Below are 20,408 nucleotides of genomic sequence, written 5' to 3' on the forward strand. Positions count from 1 at the left end.
ATTTTTCTATATACAGCAAAATATGCTTTGAAAATATATGGCTATACTGTATATTAAGCATACAGATAAATTTAGAAAGGAAAACGAAAATGAATCTAATATTCATCACATTTGATCTTTTATTAAGTATTTATTGCACACACATCATTCCCATATAAATGTGAATGTACAGTATGTACACACATATTAAGACTCATTCACAGAATGAGTTAAAGCAGATTTCTAGTTCTAGTTCTTTGCTTCTGGCTTTAAAGGAGAGTAAAAAATTTTATGTAGGTGTTATTTCATGTGTTATTGCTCAATATTAATATAGAAAATTAAATGTTGTAACATTTTGACATTTGGAAAGGATTCTTTCTAGTTAGAAAAAGGATGTACTCAGTGTTTTGAGTTGACTGACAAGTGTCTGAACCAACTACAAGTATGTCTGCTCATTTACCCAAGCTTTTTGGGAAGTGTTATGTGTGTAGAGTGGTTTGCGCTGGCTTACTGGGGTTCTTGGTATTGGTGAAAGAATGCTTTTAGGCTCCCGGCCAGCACAGGTCCCAGATCAGCGAAACACTAATGACGTTCAATATCACATCAAGCTACATGCTGTTCTGCAAAGAGCCAGCAGTAAGACCACAGTAAGAGTAAGCCACATAACAGAATTATACAAGCCACAATTCAGTTCACATCTACTGTTCCGCAACAAAGAGTGATTCACTTCTACCACGAACTTACCAGCAATGTCTGGTTTAGCAATAAGGGATAAATGACTAACTTTAGCATAATGTATTACAAAATAGCAAGAGAGAGAACAAGCAAGAGAGAAAGAAAAAGATCAGTAAAGAAAAGCTTCTCAATAGGCTCCATTTTAATTTTGATGGACACATCAACACTTGTTTTGGCACCTAATATTTGCTGATCCTCCCTGTTTAATATAAGAAGTCTGCTTACGAATTATCCAGTACACGCAGGAGAGAGTGCATAGATTTACGAAAAGGAACCACAAACTAAAACTACATTTCAGTTTATTTTGGGATCCAGTAGAGAATTTATTGATTTAATGTCACACATCAAGCTGATCCCTAAATCCACTTAGACATGCAATAAAAGATCAGATAATAATGAGCTCATCTCCTCACATCAGACTTGAGGGTCGACACACGCATTTCCAGCAAACCCCCACTAGAGGCACTTCGGAGACTTCAGCACATTTACTCTGCAGAGAGACTGCAGGCAAACAAACTCTCAGGGGAAATGCAAATGACATTCTAAGGATGTTTACTGACTAAGACAAATTCAGCAATATTTCAATGATCTTGTCTCTTGTTAATTCAACTTACAACGCTTTAACGTAGGGGACAACATTAGTGATCTGTTAAATGAACAGGAGTGGGAAGGGATAGAAACCCCATTATTTATCTTTATATCGTTCAAAACATGTATTGTGTGTGCAAATGGGGGGCAGTATTTTTGTTGGCAAAGTTCAAAATATTAGAAATTTACACCTGCTCCTTACCACGTGTAAATGGTGCGTAAAATATTCAAACGTTCTGTATTATTTTAGACAAACTGATGACACTACATTTACATTTACTGTGTATGAAAATGATATTTAAGGAACTTTTTGCCCTTCATTTTTTACTCTTTAACTTTGGGTAAAACGCAAAGCTCATCACAGTCCTTTTTTGCACAGCTGTCCAACCTCAGTAGAGGAGAGGCGGGACAAACACTGCATTGACCATCCATCATACAACACATTATAGACAACAATGGAGAAATTAATATTGCTGATTGTTCGGTCTATTCAGTAATATTCTTTAAATAAGACATATGTAACTGTCATGGATATTCCAAATCACTGCAACCAACGCATCTCCGGAAAAACGCAGAGTGCTTCCAAAACGCTCTCATGCGCCAACCAGCTGGTCGTTTTCAGAAGAGCACCAGGTATTATTATTTTAGCTATATAAAAACTCCACTGTCCATTTCGGTGGACACAGTTTAATTGATAAATGTATTGGTAAGCATAACCTATTAGTATCCTATGCATTTATGCAACATTTGCGAAACAATATTTGTGAATCTGGAGGAAAGTTTTCAGGGAAGGTCTGTTTTGCGCGCAAAAATGTTTTGTTTACAACCCAATTAGAACCCAAATGAGTCCTTTTCCCAGTGGGGTTACTACAAATAAGTGTTAAAATACTACAAATCTGACTGTGTTACAGAAATGAATCACTTCACATCATTTGATGCGTTGCCGTAGCCTACTTATGTATGCTGTTACTTTTCAAATGTATTGATTTCTGCCACACAATAAAATGAGTAAAACAAAATTCCACAAACTTACATTGAAGGTGACATCCTCCAATAATCCTCAAATAAATATTACAGCGCCTTGAGTGTGGGATGACTAAAGCTTTGGTTGCAAAGAAATAAGACGTGTGATGACACTTCTCTGGACCAATAACCTCTCAGTTATAAACCTACAGGATTGTTCGTATTTAAAACCATACAGTGGAATGGATATTAAAGTATATAGAGCATGCAGCATCCTTCAGAGATCCCATGGGAATTTCAGTCCATTCCAGCCAGCCGAAGAGTCAATTGCACAGCTCCAGCATGAAGGACAAAACCTGCCCAAATACCCACAAACACAAACACTGAGAGATCACATCGAGTGTCTTAAAGGACGCAAAACAACTTTAGAACTCCGTCAGAATCAATTACACTATAAAAGGCATTGGATCTTTTTGAAAATGTCATTATTGGTGGAAGAAAAAAGAAATGGGCAAAACTGTAAACAAAACATCTTAAACAAACCCAGACAACCACAACTTCAAGGACAAAGTCCCATCACTCACAAATGCAACCACGGGCAGCTGAGGTCACAGGAAGCAGACTTATGTTTAAAAGAAACAGCACAATACGTCACTCAGAAGTCGCAACTTCTTAGGAACTTCTTGTAACAAGGCCCTGACAGGAAACTGAGATGACTTGGTGGGAGTGCGCATGTTTGCTTGTGCTTTTAGGTTGGGTAAAGAAAAAAAAGAAAGAAACACAAACTCGGTCTATTATATCGGTTTTACATTGTTTAAATTGATAAACACATTTCTGAAATAGGAAATTTGCATTGAATTATGAATGAGCATGTCAAAGAAAGATGATCGACTTACAATTATTTTCAACGAGTTTCTAGTTCCTTGTTATTGATATTACCCTCATTTATAAGGCATAGAGGGATTTACAGTGTGTTATATATGATGTTGCTTTAGGGCATCATTCAAAGAATGCAAATTACTCCAAATACAGGCCCTGTTAAATATTTTAGCTTCATTGTGCAACCGAACCTTTGTACCCGAGTACAAAACAGTCTGTTTTAAGATTAAAGGTGAGTGCAGAACTCAAAATAAACAGCATGAACACTAAACAAATGGGTTTAGTGTAAAAGATGGCAGAGCCAATTCTAAAAAGGGAGCTACATGTGCTTGTTGAGTTCACTATGAATAGACACAACACTGCAAAATAAGTCACAAGAACCTTGACTAGTCGACCAGGGAGGCAAAACTTCCTTTCTGACTAATCAACCAAAGATATCTCAGACTTTCAGACTGTTAGCTTTACACACTACAGAAAAAACAGCATGTTTGTCTTGTTCTGAATTTGCAATCATAAGCATAACACAAGAAGATTTGCTGCTTTAACAAACCGCGTAAAATGACACTTATTTCATTTGAGAAACAAAACTAAAACAAAAGGCTCTGGGGGAAAAAACGAACTGCAGGCCACAGAAGATGCAGGCGTGACAGTGATCTTGAAAAAGGGAAACCAGCAACTACATAACACATGTATAATCTCCTACATTATCCTCTGGATTGAATCATTGATTTCAATATTTTCCTCTGGAGAATTATCGCAGGAAACTGAATCACTTACCAGGGTTTATAAATCTCTAGATGGCATCTTTGAAATAACTTTTCTGAACATGGTGTGCAATATTGCCGATCTGTCCTTTAATGGACTTTAATGCACTTTATTTTTCATTAAAGTGAGTAAAAATACAGAAAAGGGTGTATGCAAACACGTAAAAGTAACACAGGAGTAAAGGTGTGAGATTCAATCGAGGTGAACCGATATAGAATTAAAAAAGAAAAAGGGGAATCCAGATATCAGTCATGTGTGACATGCAAACGATCACACACTCGATTTTGAGAACATGAAGCTGCTCTGTAAATGAATATGATATTCACCTAAAATAACAGGAGAAAAACACAGTTAGATAGAATAGAATGGGTCATTATCATTGCATAATGTAAACAAGAGCTCTCTTATGGTAACCTGCAGCTATCTATAGGAAACTCAACTTTATTTTGAGGAATTATAACTAGAACCCAGACCATTACATAATATTTCTATTATTACATGTGTGTCATGATTCTCGAGTAGTGAGACAAGGACAGAGGACCCAGGTGCAAACAGCGGTTAAGGGGTTAACATATATTTAATAAATAATAAAACAAAGACCCACGTGGGGGTAACATAACAAAACATGACACGGGTACAATAACAAGACAGGACTAAAACTAACTACACTTAAACAAGACTACAATAAACTTTAAACATGAACTACAAATAACTTAACTAACAGGACACATGAACTCACCAAACGAAACCACAATGAACCAGCACAAGACAGAAGACACAAGGGCATTAAGTAAGGGAGCAAATCAAGAGGGAAACAGGTGTAGGGCATTAATCAATAACGAGAGGATGGGAACAGAGACGAGACCTGGAGAGAGCGTATGGAAGGCCATTACAACAATAATTGCCTCTCTCCACATTAAACATGAGGTTCTGTCATGATCCTGCCACTATACTTAGAAACATGACATGATGCAGCAGAATCATGACAATGTGCACTAGTGGTTCCCATAGTGGTGCATGCTAACTTTATGAAAGAAATAGTGTAACATTTAGAGTTCCTGTTTTAACATATTGATATATAATTGTATTACCATGTTTTAACTGTGGCGACTATGGTAAAACAACGGTGAGCTAAATTTGTGGTTACTATGGTTGTTAAACAAATACCGTAGTTGCTGTGGTAAAACTATGGTTGATTTTTGTAAAGGTAGCCATGTGCACCAAATGCATCAAGCCTGAATGCATCATTGGTTCACCATTTACAAATAACTCGAATTGCGCAACACCTGCAACACTCTCAATGGAGTGAAGGACTCTTACCATCATAACGTATCAATACATGGCATTTTATCCTAATGCCTCATGTCATGGCTCACAACGCCCAGGCCCGTGTCAATGCAACAAACTTCCGCTAGTCCACTTTAAACAAAACGCGCCAAAAGCTAAAAAAGCGCAATAGTCCCGCAAAGATGCATTTCTGATTTGGAATTTAACACATTCAGGTGAGTTAAGGTACATTTGGAACAAGAAAAATGTCAGTGCACTTTATCTTAATGAAAAAATGAGCAATAACTTCAACTATCGCGTCAACTACAAAATAATCGTTTTTTATTATTGTAAGGTTAGGTTAAGTTTGGGCGTTTGCTAATGTTATTTAATGTATTTATATGGTGAGATTCTGCACCTTTTCCGTCCGTAGCTGTATCCCTTCTAGCAACAACCGTTAATGCCCTTTTCTCACTGACACGCCCACAACTTGGAGACTCGCGAGTCGAGACTCAAAGAAAATCCCATTTCCCACTCGTATTTACAATGTGGTGACGTTCATGTGTGCTTGTTTCCGATGACACGCAACATTTGAAAATGGACTTGAGTGCAAAGTATTCTGTCCTGGGAAATAACGTAAAATACAGCTATAATGATATTAATTCACGCAACACATTTAATTTTGTACAAAATAACTGATTTATCTAATCATCATCATCATCTACAATTTGCCTGTATTTATTATTTCCCTTGATGTTAGTAAGTGCCCAGGCCAGAACCCACTTTACAGGTCATTCTCAAAGCCCCATAGTACATGCTGTATAATTTGCATCTGTATTGATATAGCTTTGTGTTACTTTAGTCTAGACTAGAGTAAGTCCAGACAGAAGGGTACACCGAAACATTTTGATTGTTTACACGTGTGCAGTCACGCAGTGCAGTTCACGCACTTTCTTCAAATGCGTTCAACGTTCTCCCTCGTGCCACAAGATCAGCGGAATCTGTAGTTGTCTTAAAGAATCAGCTAAAAACACATCTCTTCCGTCAACATCTGACCCATTAGTACAGTCTTCTACTTCTTCTCAACTTCCCTATCCCCCCTTATACTTCGTATACTGTGGTAGGCTAACCGAGACCAGTTTTTACTGCACCTTTGCGTTGTTGTTCTTTTGTTAAACAAACTGCTTCTAATGTTTTCCCCTACTTTGTAAGTCACTTTGTAAGTCACTAAATGTAAATGTAATGCCGCATTTAAGAACTACTGCACTACAGCAAGTCAACAAAATAAAACATAAAATTCCTTGCAAAAACACTTCAGCAAAGAATGATGCTCATAACAACAAAAGCATCATTATGTTTCCGTTCGTGTGTAAAAAACGAACCACAACCTAAAACATATCTTCACACAATCTTTCTTTATCTCGTCTTGTTTTCTTCTCGTCTTCCTCATTATTTTTCTTTTTGACGTGCGGTTTGACAGACTGCCATGATCGAGTGGCAGAAGTTCTAGAAGAATAAAATATAATTTTGACAAAATATTAGGGAAGAGAAACAAAAACAGATCTTCAGCTATCCTGCCTTTAACTGGAAAGTTCTTGATATATTGCATTAGTGTGAGTTCTGGGATGTGTTGTGTTCATGGGTGTCATTTGGGTGTGAATTTGGGTGTGTGAGCGTGAATGTGTTCTTAAATGAGCACTTGTGGGTGTGAATACGTGTGTTTAGAAGTGCTCGATAGCGTGCATGTCTGTACGAACCCTTTGACTCATTCTCCATATTTAACCTCGGTAGCAGTGCTGGGTGTAACTAGTTACTGTAATTTAATTACTCTCCCCTTGAAAATGTAAAGTAAAGGATTACTCTTATTTTTCTGTAATTTAATTACAAGTACTTCTGATGTAATTAAACAATACAATACAGTGAGATTTACAAGTACGCTCACCTTACTAGCGTAAACATTTGGGGGGTCTTAGTCAAGTCATACCAAGAAATGTCGTACATTCGTTGGGGTATGGTTACACGAGGCATTTCAGGCAGGTTGGGATGAGCATTCGCTTTTAGAATTTTTTACAATTTTACATGTCTAATGCATGCATGGGCAACTCACAAGACACCAAAAACACTGAAAAACACGTATTCGTGCCATATGACCCCTTTTATGTATCCTTCTCACATTTGTATAATTGTTAATAAGAATAATTTATGTAGTTATTTATTCTTTATTTGAATGAATTAATGTCTATCCTTGAATCAATTCTAAGGTTGATGTAGGATATAGAAAGTAGTTAGTAAAAAGTTATCAAATACTTTTTTGGAGAGAGCAATTTGTTGTTGTAATTTAATTGTTAGTATTTAGTTATTATTAGTAACTAGTAATTAATTACGTTTTCAGAGTAATTTACCCAAGACTGCTCAGTAGTATACTAACTGTGATACTAAACTATGTCAATGAAATGTATTGATTGCAAGACATCAGAATAAACTTATTGATTCACACTAAGCACGGAAACTGTATGGTCAAGAAGGACTTATGTGCCAACCTTGTTTCAATCGCAAGCTGGAAGTTACAAAGTTAGAAAGAAAGTTTCTGATGACCAAGCTAGTTACGTTTTTATGCAGTTGAAAAAGGGGAACTGCTGGTTTCGAGGTTATCTGAGTAAATTATGCACTCGTAAGAACTATAAGCACACTCCCTCTAAGACACATGATAACACACTGGGGAAGTAAATTGATAGACACAGACAGTAACACAATTGTGTCCATAGAGGAATGGAATGTTTACCAGGACATTTTTGACAACAAAAAGGTAAGAAATTCCTTAAATCGAAAAAGCACACAAGATTATTATTTTTCTAGAATGAATTATATTATGATACCAAAATATAATCGAATTGCCTTGGGCTTAATCCAGGAAAGAGGAAAATGTGCAGCTAATAACTTACAAATGAATAAATAAATGGGAAATTCCTATAAATTGCAAGATCAGGACAAATAGTTATTCAACTAAGTCCTTTCATCTTAAATAGTTAAAATAACCTCAGTCTGGGTATGGGAGATTTTCTAAATAGCCTATTTCCATTATCAGTAAATGGGACCGAAACTGAACCATTAGATAAGGAAAATATGAGAAATTAAATTGATCATGTGCCCTTGTTTTCAGTATCATAAAGCGTCTCGATAAGTGTGATGGTATATCTCTATTCTCCACTTTATCTGTAAATAAACGTTAATATCTATTTTTAACTTACGTGATCATCTCAAAGATCAGTGTTGTCGCGGCATAAATTGGGTTTGGAAACTTAACACATGCCGTATTGAAAACTTCAATGATACCACACACTGATTCTTTTAGTGTACGTGAAGACCCGTAAGATTTACCATGACTAAAACACTAGGTGACAATTGTCACCACAGAAACGTGGTGCGAGGAAAAATATTTGTACTTTCTTTTTCCTTTGAGTGCGCTCACCTACATGTACTTTACTGAAACTGAATATAGCAATATACGATACCCAACTTCTGACTTGAATGAAAGCTCAAAGAAAATAAAACATGGCATCCCACCCAAATTTTAAAACTAAGTACATTTTAAAGTCAACTTTAGAGAAAAGTAAGTCTGATTGTATTCTCTCTCTCCCCCAAACGCCCCTCAGACTCTTTAAGATGGGGAAATCCCTCACCTTGATGTTTCCTGGCAGTTGCGAGAAACAGCGTGAGGTTCCGTGTCTGTGTTTACTGTAGTCGTACGTATGGGCGGATGGTCAGGTTACCCCTGTTACCGCTGTTGTATGAGAAATTTCGTTAGCTGCATGAAAATCTGGAGCGTGCGACATGAAATGGCGCAAAACGGCTCCTTATGTGTCCTTTTGACTGATGGATTCGTCATTTTTAATGAAAGATGCCCAGTTTTATGATGGATTTGCATGACAATTGGTTTTTGTCACAAACAGTAAGTAATACTTAAAAATACTGCATATTTAATCATGTGAAAAATGAAAAATGTGTGTGTCTAGAAGTGATATAAGCATCTGGAATACAGAGGCAGTTCTGTACAAGCTGAGCTTGACAGCCTCAGACGTTTGGACAATAACCTACATCTGTTGTGACTGTGCATGTACATTTTAGAGACGTGTTGTAAATTGTGTGGTCAATATGATTCATTATTGAAAATATTTCACTTGCTAAAGTGTTTTTGGTTGTATTCTTGTTTACTTAAAAAAACAAGTATATGTACATTGGTTTAAGTGATCGCATGAGGCAAGTAGTAAAGGGGAAGGAAGCTTTGTGCCTAAATATAGTGTGAAAACCTTAGAACCACGGATGTCCGCAGTCTCTTTAACAACCTCTTTATCTGTGTGCATGAATAAGTGGCAGTTTATAAGCTCGACAAGCTTTTAATGCATGTTGTCTTGCATTTCATCACATCGTTCCAAAATATTCAGATCTCCTGGAAGTAACCTCAAGAATTACCTGTCTCTCCCTGGATTCTGATCTTGCATCCCTGCCGTCATGTTTTTCATTGGAACACTGCTTATGACCATGCTTGGTCTACTGGTCGGGTCCACCACCGCTCACCAATGCCCACTTCATGACGCCAAACCTGGGACTGGTGAGAGAGAACGATACGGCTTTTAGTCTGTTTATTTTTTAAATCCTGTTTAGTTCAGAACTATGTCCACCAGATCCTGTTGTGATTTTCATCCATGACTAATACATAGAAATTGTATCATCACTAATGCTTTAAATGAAAATTTGCTTTGTGACAACTTTGAGTTGAGCAGATTGACAATAACAGACCATGGCCAGAGTCTAGCAAGCCTATGGATGTTCTTGTCTGTGAAAACCTTAAGTGTGATTTAAATATTGCGATGGGTTTTTATGGTGGACAGATGTTGCCGATAAAGTGTAAATTCACTGTAAGTTACTTTAAATATGAAAGCGTCTGCCAAATGCAAAAGGCTTCTGTTTTAATATGTTTGCAATGTGCAGTGTTTATAGATAAAAATAACAAAAACAAAGATTAACAAAAAGTCTGTCATCATCTACATACAATCATGTCTACCAAGCCCTCATGACGTTCTTCTATAGAACTGAAAAGTACATTTTGTTCAAACTTTTTTGTGTACAAATAAATAAATGAATTTGGGTTGAGGTGAGCTACATCTCAGGTCGAAGGTGACCATTCATCCCTTAGTCATTTCCTTCCAATGCATTTCCAAAATGAAACAGCATCATTACCTTCAATACTGACCTTTGACCTCTCCTTTTAGTATCTCCAGTGATGGATTCTCTGCAGTGCTTGACTGATTATAAGACCTATGTACAATGCACATGGGAAGAAGATTCTCATGTTCACTCACGGCCTGCAGGAAATGGAACCTCACGACTCTATTACAGGGAACGAATGAATAAGTAAGTGGAAAAAAATAAATGTGTTATTTAATGTTAACAAACAAGGCAATAGGTACTTATACATTTAAACAATATTAACAGAGTGATATAAAGAAATATATAAATGCAGGTCTTCCTGACTGTTTTATTCCTCTGTAGTAAAGATACACTTTGTGCCCTCCTTGGTCCCGGTGTTGCTTTATCCAATGGGAAGATTTCCTACAGCTGTCGCTACTACACTAAAAGGTTTGTCGCTGTCACCAGTCACACTGTCTACTTCAACGTGCCCCGTGAATTGGGAAGGAAATCTTTCAGTGTAGCCCAGCACGGTGAGTGTTCTATAAAAAATATATTTATATGCAGTATTTTGTGTGGAAAAGCCTTTTGCAATTGGTTGTGTGTGTTTACAGGAAAAGTTCTGTCCCCAATTGACTTGACAGAGAAACGGTCCAATAACGGAGGTCATGTGTTGTCATGGAGAAGCTCGTATCCTGCATCCTCAAATATTACACGTATGCTCACGTATCAGCTTCAGTACAGCATGGACGGGCAGGACTGGACTGTGAGTATGACAAACAAGCACATAAAGTGAGAAGTCAGAAACCTGAGATTCAAACTTGTGATATCCATGCTTGAGTGCCTCAATGTTACCATTGAACAAGTGTTGAGCAAATATGAAGAATTCATGTTAATTTTTCCGTTTAACTTTTTAATGTTTTCATATACATAAGTTGCATTAAATTGAAAAAAAAGAGCAGCGCCGCTACATGTGACCTCACACAAACACCTCTCAACACTACACAACTTTTATTTTCTCCAAACCGCAATAAGACTCAAAAAACCCGAATATTAATCATACTGTACAATCTACCATTCTCGAAAAACAGTGTTATAACCTCAACCCTTAAGCTTCCCACTAAAGATAAGGTTTCCACATGAAAGAGCAACGCTAGCATTGTGAAACTGAACACCAATGTGCTTTAAAGATGTGGAAAGTTACTGACTGTGTGTATTAAAGGAATCGTTCACTTTCAACATACATTTTAATGATAATTTACTCACCCCTGTTGTCATCCAAGATGTTTATTACTTTTTTTCTTTAGTCAAAAAGAAATTCATGTTTTTGATGAAAACATTCCACGATTAATCTCCATATAGTGGACTTCAATGGACTCCAAACGGCTGAAGGTCAAAATTACAGCTTCAGGGCCTTAAACGATACCAGACAATGAATAAGAGTCTTTTTCTAAAAAAAACTCAATATGTATATGCTTTACAAACACGAATGCTCGCCTTGTTCTGTCCTGCAAAGCGACTTCACGTAATACGTAATTACGTTGAAACGGTCACGTTTGACGCAGGCTGAAGTACCAAGTCAGTGTTTACAAGTTGAACATGCAAATACTACGTTAAACGCCATTTACAAAAAAGAAAGTTAAAGGTAAAACAATGATGTCGGACGATTTTGAACTTTGGAGAAGATGGATTTTTTCGCCCTGCCCTACTAACATCAAGCGTGACCTTTTCAACGTAATTACATATTACATGAAGTTGTGAACGCGCTTTGCAGAACAGAGCAAGGCGAGCATTTGTGTTTATAAAGCATATCAATTGTTTTTAATTTATTGTCTGGTATCGTTTAAGGCCCTTTGAAGCTGCACTGAAACTGTCATTTTGACCTTCATCCGTTTGGAGTCCATTGAAGTCCACTATATGGAGAATAATCCTGGAATTTTTTCATCAGAAACCTGAATTTCTTTTTGACTAAAGAAAAAAATACATAAACATCTTGGATGAAAACAGGGGTGAGTAAATTATCATGAAAATGTATGTTGAAAGTGAACAATTCCTTTAAAACAATGTATATGTGTATTCAAATTTGAATGTGTATTTGTGAGATTCATTAGTTTTATTTATTGTGATAGACTGTGGATAACATCAGTGCCTCGGAGTATATGATTGACAAGCAAATGCTGTTGCCTGGTTACCTTTACCAAGCCAGAGTGAGGGCCCGAGATGCTGTTGGACTCTGGAGCAACTGGAGCCAACAGGTGTCCTGGAAAACCCACAGTGGTGCGATGAGCTCAGTCTATATAAATCTGGTCCATATGAAACATGTTAAAAATGCTCAAATAAATATTCTTTATATACATATGCTTTATACATCTCCACTTTCCATGTTCCCTCACACCCATAGGTGGAGTATTTAATCTGCAGTGTGTGATAGAAGGAGACACAAATGTGACGTGCAGCTGGCAGATGAAGACAGAAATGTCTCACTTCATGTCGTATCATCTTTGGTGCCGTCACAGTGACACTCAGTGAGTATAACCCACAGAATCACGTGCTATATTTGATTATTGATTTTAACTGTGTACATTGAAGCTGCTTTTTTGGCCTTCAGAGCCTCCACGCCTTGTTGTGAAACTCCTTTGCTGAAGTCGAGAGGTGCTGAGGTGTCTGAGTTTTACTGTCCCATAAATACTTCGGATCCATACCTGTTAACAGTGGATTTGAGACCAGTGTGCCACAGCAGACAATTCCACCCCTCGGAAAACAGTGAGTATAAGAATACTTTTCTTGAGTATTTCAATGCTTCCACCTAGTGTGCAGGAGGAACATTACACACCTTATGGTAGCTGCGAGTGATTCAAGATGCAAGATTTTAAAACCAGATGAAACTAAAGACTGAACTCTGAACTAAAATTGCACGTTTATCTTCTCCAGTTCAACTTCCACAGCCCGACCTGGTGCATGTGAAAGAGGCAAATGGGGTTTTCAGTCTGAGTTGGTCTACGCCAACTGTCTTTACACCAGAAACATTCTTCATCCAGCTGAAAATCTCAACCGATGAGGTACTGATGTTAACAGAACGTATCTGTTTTTCAGTGCACTAAACTGTTAGTGAGCATTGTCGTGATTTTCTTTTTGTAGACGTCAACGCTGTACAACCTAACTGGGAATGCAGGGTTTGAGATTTCTTCTAACTCTCTACATCCTTCAACTCAATACAAAGCCCAGATCAGATTTCTGCTTCAAGCTAGTAAGGGTCTCAAGGGTCTGCCATCTAAATGGTCACCGCCAAAAGTATTTACTACCAGTCCAGGTAACACTACATTTTATTTTTGCAATTGCCTTTTGGCAATATGTAGAATAGACTTTGGTAATAACTGGAGGCCCTTCCTACAGGAAATATTTGTAAAATGATTTGAGGAAAGTATTTGATACCCAGGACATGATGCAATGATGCATATTTTACAAAAACTGTTTGTGTTTGTGTAGCTTCCTGGTCCGTTACCACCATAATCTACATTTTGGTTGGTGTGACTGTTGCTGTGATCTTTATTGGCTTTTACAACGCCCTTCCAGTCTGTCACAGGTAAAATATGTATTCACTTTTGATGTGTACAACAATTACTTTTGCTGCCATGTTTATTTGTTTCCTTGACTGTGTGTACTTCTTTCAATAGAAGGATCAAATTATGGAATGGGTCGATTCCATCGGCTATAAATAGCAGAGTGATGGAGGAAATCATCAAGGTGAGTCTTTACTGACTGATCTTAGAACAGTGGTATACTTAAATGTTATAGGTCAATTTGGAATTTTCCAAATGTTATTCTAAATTTGTTTTATGGTAGTTTTAAGTAATATTTTTAATTAAGTTAGATTTTTATATGATTAGTTTGTATGTCAATGTTAAGTTTAGTTGTCATATTATTATTAATTTAATTGGTTTATCTGTTACTGTATAAGTTGAATTTTTTTATATTTTATATTGTTTATATTTATATTTTTGTCATAGTTTTATTTTCAGTTAATAATTTTAGTGATTCATTTTAAACTTAGTTTAGTTTTTACCTGAGGCAAAAAAAAAAGTATCCAAGTGTTTGACAAATTTATTTTTTATATTAAAATTGTATTTGTGTTCAGTAAACGGAAATGTTTTAATAGTTTTAGTAAACCCTAATAACCTTTTCAAAAACACCTGGGTAATTGGAAAACTATGTTGTACGGTACAATACATTAAATAATACTCTTTATCTCTGTCTATTTAAGAAGTCCACCACAGCATGGCCATATCTCCAGAGCGAGAAAGAGAAGACATCCATGTGCGTACTGCAGGCAACCGACAATATTAGTGTCTGCAAAAACAGGTTAGTCCATTTAGATCTCTACATTTACATCGTTGGCGCTAAACAAATGTAGTTTAGTTTCCTTAAAAGGTCACCAGAACATTACTATATAGTAAAACTTTGGCACCACCAATGTGGGCACATAGGCCGTCTTAAAGAAATTAACTAATTCAGCTAACTGTACTATATGCTGACTGTTAAACAGTTCTGCAGATTATGTTGACCAGATATCAACTTATTAAACTATATTGATTTTTTCTGACAGTATCTCTGGGGAGCCACTTTTGTTACACACGGACGCTGTGAGTTCAGATCCCACAGCTTCGAAGAAAAGATGGTCAGATGGATTGTGCCACTCATATGTGTTGGAGGGCATATACCAGGACAATTCAGGAATGAGCTTCAGCGGGCCGTATATTCTGTGCTGCGAGGAGTCCTGCGGTCAGGACGAAATCTATGATACGTCTTCTGACAGATGTCACACGGGCCTGTCTGGAACGTCTGAGAATTCAGGTCCAACAAACGGAGGCTATGTTGTGACTCCTCCCATGTTAGTATCTCAAAACCCCACCCCTGTCGACAGTTCGACCATTAACCCGTCAGACGAACCCCCTGCTTACACCCCCAAATTAGATCAGGGTAATATCGTCCACCTTCATCCTTCAGGTTATTTCATGATGCCATGCGCTGGCGTAAGCCAGTCAGAGCCGAGAGGGTATGTGGCGCTGTCACAGCCTGGAACATAATGATCGATGACTCAATGACTCAAAAGATCCTGTAAGCTTAAGAAAGCTTTTAATATAAGAGGGTCCCAGAGGCTCAGTTGGAGACTGGTATTGAGCGATCTTTGCTCCTTAGATATATGTAGACGTTTTACATGCTCATAGTCAATGAGGTTAAAGACTTGTTGGACCTCAGTCGGACATTTTGACTCAAAGATATTATCTTGTGCTGTAGCCAAGTCTGCCCAATAGATGACAGTGTTGCTTTCAATTTCATTTCTGCTTTTCAAAGTCGGCAGTAGCTGTGAAGCGCAAACGCATTAGATGAAAATGAATGTATGTGTTTAGGGCTCATATTCCACTGAAGAGGAGAAGTCGAACACTGAACTGTTTTAATGTACTTATTTGTAAATAAAGCAGATTGAATTGGCTTAATGGATATACATCCAGTTTGCATATGATGCATGTTGCAAGTTATGTGTCATGACAACCAACGCCTACAATTTGCTTAACAAAAACTTGAACACTATTTTTTTTATTTCCTTCTAGTCAAAAAAGCTATAAATGCAATGCATCAAAAAAAATTTTTTTTGTATATATGTATAACTGTGTGCAATTGTGTAGAATAGTATAAAATGCATTGTTTCAGCAAATGTTTCATGTCTTAATGTTCTTGTACTAGTGTGATTGCAAAGCGTCCTCATCCAACCAAGTATTAAAGATTTTGCTGAAGTTCATAACTGGTTCTCTTTGGGTTATTTTATGTGTTTATTTCTGTGCGAGTGTGAGATACCATCTCATGTGAGTTTGTGGTAGGCTGCAGATATCCGAGTTTCACACAGAGCAGATTTGATTTATCTCTCCACTAATCTGCTCCACTTTGCACCTCATGTTGGCCGGGTGTGTTTTCGTGACCGTTTTGTAATTGTACTAACACACAAAACAGGCCACACAACACCTCAGAAAGTTGTACAAGCACAAATATCATAACCGTTTCTCCAATCAATTTTTCTAGTCCTATCTGCCATCGAAATGGTTTAATGAGCTTGTTGCACTGGGACTTCCTTTTTTATATAGGATGTCAGTAATGTTCCTTCGTGGTAACGTTCATTACATTTTTAAAGTCCATGTTAAAAAAAGCAAGAAAGAGATGTGGTGAACAATGTGTCCCATTTGCTTTGTTGTAAGTAAACAGGAAAGTATTCAAGGCGTTTGAACGCTATGTGTTACGAGACCATTATGCAATTGTAGATCCACATGAAATCTGCAGAAATACACATTTAAAACATTAAAACACTAAACATACACTATAAGTCAACACAATATCCATATTAAAGGCATCAAAACTATGGAGTGCCACACACACAAAAAGAAACATATGTAAAAACTTCTTTATTTTATCTTGTTTCTTTTTTTAAGTACGCCACTTCGTCTAGATTACTCTATATACTCGCATTATAATGTGCTTTGTAAAGAAGGTCCTATGTATGCTAAAGAATTTTTGCTTTTGCCTACTATGGTCCAACTCTTCAAAATGAATAAATAAATACATTTTCATCAATTATCTGTGCAGGATTTAAAGATAACGCATTTTAAATAAAAGTTTACATGAAACTTAAGTCAAGTAAAATTGTAAATCAGGTTTTCTTTTAAAGTTTAAAAATGCCCTTTTTAGCAGTCATTTCTTGGTTAAAATTATATTATACGCTCAATTTGGATGCATGTGAGTGCTGTGATGTCTAACTGTCTGCATTTGTGTAACTCTCTGCCAGTCACGCAAACCACATCTGACATCATCAATACAAACCCATCCCAACACTGGCTCGGTAGACACCACGGTGTCACTCTTTAAAAAGCGAAGAGGTCAGAAGTCACGGGGAATGATATGAATAAAGAAAAACTGTCCTGTCAAGGATTAAGTCAGAGAGATAAAGGTGGAGGACTTTTCTAACTGAAGCGATGTGACCAGGAAAAAGAGGTTGTTTCAATTGACTAGATATTTGCTTGGAAACGCACAAGCGCAAAGAGAAATTGAGAACGGGCCTCTCACTTTGAAATCAGCTCTTTGCAAACACACTCTCATGCATAATCAATAGACCAATTGTCCGTCAGCTTTCAGTAAAACAAGATTTGGAGGTAATCTGTTTAGCTGCATAATCCTGCCCCCTTAGATGACCTCTGACCTTTGATGAACCACTCATGGAGAACCGATTCCCAAGCAGGACTAATGTGAACTGCTGATTCAGAACCAAACTCGCCCAGCCAAAAGAGGTCTTAAATTCAGTTTTTTGGGGGATTAATGAGTCGACACTTGGAAGGTTGTTTGTTTTAAATGATGTTGTATAGCGATGTATCATGCTTCCCATCTGAAACCAAAATGATATCAAAATTGAAAATATTAATAAGAATGTTTCACACCCGACAGGTTGATAATGTATTAAAGTAAAAACTGAATAACTTAAGTGATCAACAGCAGATGTTACGGTAACCTGATGCACATCAGGGTAAAGGATAAGAAGATCTTGAATTACTTTGAAACTGGGCCCATTGTGGAAGACAGATACGTAAGAAGGCAGGATGTTGTTATTTGTGGCTCAGGTTCGCACAAAGTTGTGCAGAGACGAACATGCGTGCACACTCATAAACTCACGCAAACATCAATGGAAGAATACACATATTCCCAAACCACACATGCGCAATAGATCAGATCTTTATCAGCCCCGGCAGCACACACTAGCTTCCTGCTGTCTTATTTCGGTCCTTGTGTCGTGTGCGTGTGCAAGTGTGTGTGTCTGTGTGTAACTACTGTACATTTGTGCGTGCATTATGGAACAGTCGGAGCTGTAGGCCTGTGTCTTACATCATTTGTAATGTCAGAAAATGGGTCTATATATCATGTATCATTTTTTGTTTTTGTCTATTGAACACATTTATATTGGGACCCCTATACGTTTTAAGGGCTTGCTCATTTATGTTTAGGCCTATAATGTAAACATTTTCCCAGCAATTTTTCAGAGACCTAGCAGGAAAATGCACTTTCAAGCGTAAATGGAGCCAAGCATAAGAAAGGATGATTTACAAAAAAAAATACTTTCATGAAGTTCTGTGATGGTTATCTTCAGCTGTTAGCATGATTGTGCATTCAGATCACAGTCGAACATCAATTCACGACTACTAAATTTCACACAAAGTGCTTGTTTTAGAATGACGCTATCCAGACGTACCCTTACCTGCATGTCAGTGTCTGTTTGTGTGTGTTATGCTAGCTGGCTAATGGAGGCTAAATCACAGTGAGGGAGGGAAACTCTCTGTTAGCATACGTAAGATTTATCTGCTCTTTATTTGCTTTACCTCATGCAAACATTAGCGCTGAGTGGCTGTACATCACACACACGCAGCAATAACGATAACAAACTTTATAGTGACTTTGATTAAGTGTTCATTGAGGGAAATGACAGAGGTAGCAGATATTCTCTGTGTTTTGGAGCAACGTTTAGTCTGTGACATTTTAATATTGCCACATGTTATCAAATCCAGAGTGTTTTTGGGAATATTTTTGCTTTGGTTTTAGATGTTTCTGCTGTAGTTCTGAAGCACGTCATATTTCAATGATTGTTTAGGTATGTCGGAAGAACGGTAGTTGCACTTGGATATATTTAGCATCCTCATCATTTTGTCGTCCATAATTTAGACATAAATGTACATAAACACAATCCTGTTAGTTCACCCAAAAATGGAAATTCTGTATTTAATTACATTCGAGTTGTTCCAAACCTGCGTAAATGTCTTTGTTCATTTGGAAACATTTGGAAGAATGCTTCCGGTTCTTGGCCATCATTGACAGCCATAGTAGAAAAACTTGCATTATAAATGTCTTTGTTCTGTTGAACACAAAATATATTTTGAAGAACGTAGGAAAGTAAACAGTTCTAGCGCACTTTTTACTACCATTGTCATTTGTCCTATGGTTGGTGTTTGGTTAGAAACATTTTTCCAAATATCCTTTTGGTAACACTTCAGTAGGCCTATAGGGTGCCATTCTCACTATCAACTAGTTGGTAGGCTATAAGCATGCCTACTATTGGCATATCGGCTGTTTATTAGAGTTTATAAAGCACATATTCTGCATGACCAGACTCTACAACCCTAATCCTACCCAATACCTCAACCTAACAACTACCTCACTAACTATTCATTAAGGATTTATTGAGGAAAAAGTTGCAGTAGACGATTTGTCAATAGCGAGAATTGCCCCATACTGAAGCGTAACCACAAATTTAGACAGATTGAGGATTTGTATTTGTGTGCCTTTACTGTAGGCCTACTTTAAATAAAGTTTATTCCACGACAGAACTTAATTCATATTCTAAAATATACCCATCAAAACATCACTGCATCATTGTATTTAACTGAAATGTAAAGTCCATTTCTAGGTGCCAGCCCTTCAGCAAGGTCACATGCTACCGCATAAATCAAGCTGATAAAGTTTAATGCATCCCACCTCCCATTTCCACACCCCTTCTCAAACTTATCTGAATATCATCATGTCTGAAGTTGTGATGTATTGATGCAACCCATTCTCTTAGATTCCCAGACCCAGGTATAGAAAGGGGACTTGTGCTGTATAAATAAGACATCCCTGATATTCTAAAGACACAAGTGTTTAGAATAAAGTGTTTTCTTCATCTGCCCCGTTCTTTCTCTTTTATTCCAATCTTATTTAAGACCCACAATTTACACTCACAACACGTCCATCTCATAAACAACATTCTTTCACACAGTTCTCACAAACTAATTCACAGCCCTCCAAACCACAAACTGGTCTCTTTTTAAAAGTCTTGCGGTAACCTGTGACACCTGTTTTCATCACTTAGCCCAACCCACCTCATTCAGGTAATGACTAGACATGTTTAACCAAACAAAACCGTGAAACTAGACAGAGATGTATCATGTTCAGTAACATCCCTCCATTTAACCGGCTCTCTT

At 37.2% G+C, this 20,408-nt stretch overlaps 1 protein-coding gene across 1 annotated transcript; it reads left to right on the forward strand.

Moving 5' to 3' along the window:
• Positions 1-7,873: 7,873 nt before the first annotated feature.
• On the forward strand, positions 7,874-16,160 carry csf2rb (colony stimulating factor 2 receptor subunit beta). Its single transcript, XM_079457396.1, has 14 exons — positions 7,874-7,981; positions 9,618-9,784; positions 10,446-10,587; positions 10,726-10,895; positions 10,977-11,128; positions 12,492-12,639; positions 12,764-12,887; positions 12,971-13,125; positions 13,294-13,421; positions 13,501-13,672; positions 13,849-13,945; positions 14,037-14,106; positions 14,624-14,721; positions 14,966-16,160. The coding sequence occupies exons 2-14, from the start codon at positions 9,685-9,687 to the stop codon at positions 15,444-15,446; spliced, it is 2,037 nt and encodes a 678-aa protein (XP_079313522.1). The 5' UTR covers positions 7,874-7,981; positions 9,618-9,684; the 3' UTR covers positions 15,447-16,160.
• Positions 16,161-20,408: the final 4,248 nt, after the last annotated feature.

The sequence above is a fragment of the Barbatula barbatula genome (assembly GCF_947034865.1).
Source record: "Barbatula barbatula genome assembly, chromosome: 5".
NCBI classification, from domain to species: domain Eukaryota; kingdom Metazoa; phylum Chordata; class Actinopteri; order Cypriniformes; family Nemacheilidae; genus Barbatula; species Barbatula barbatula.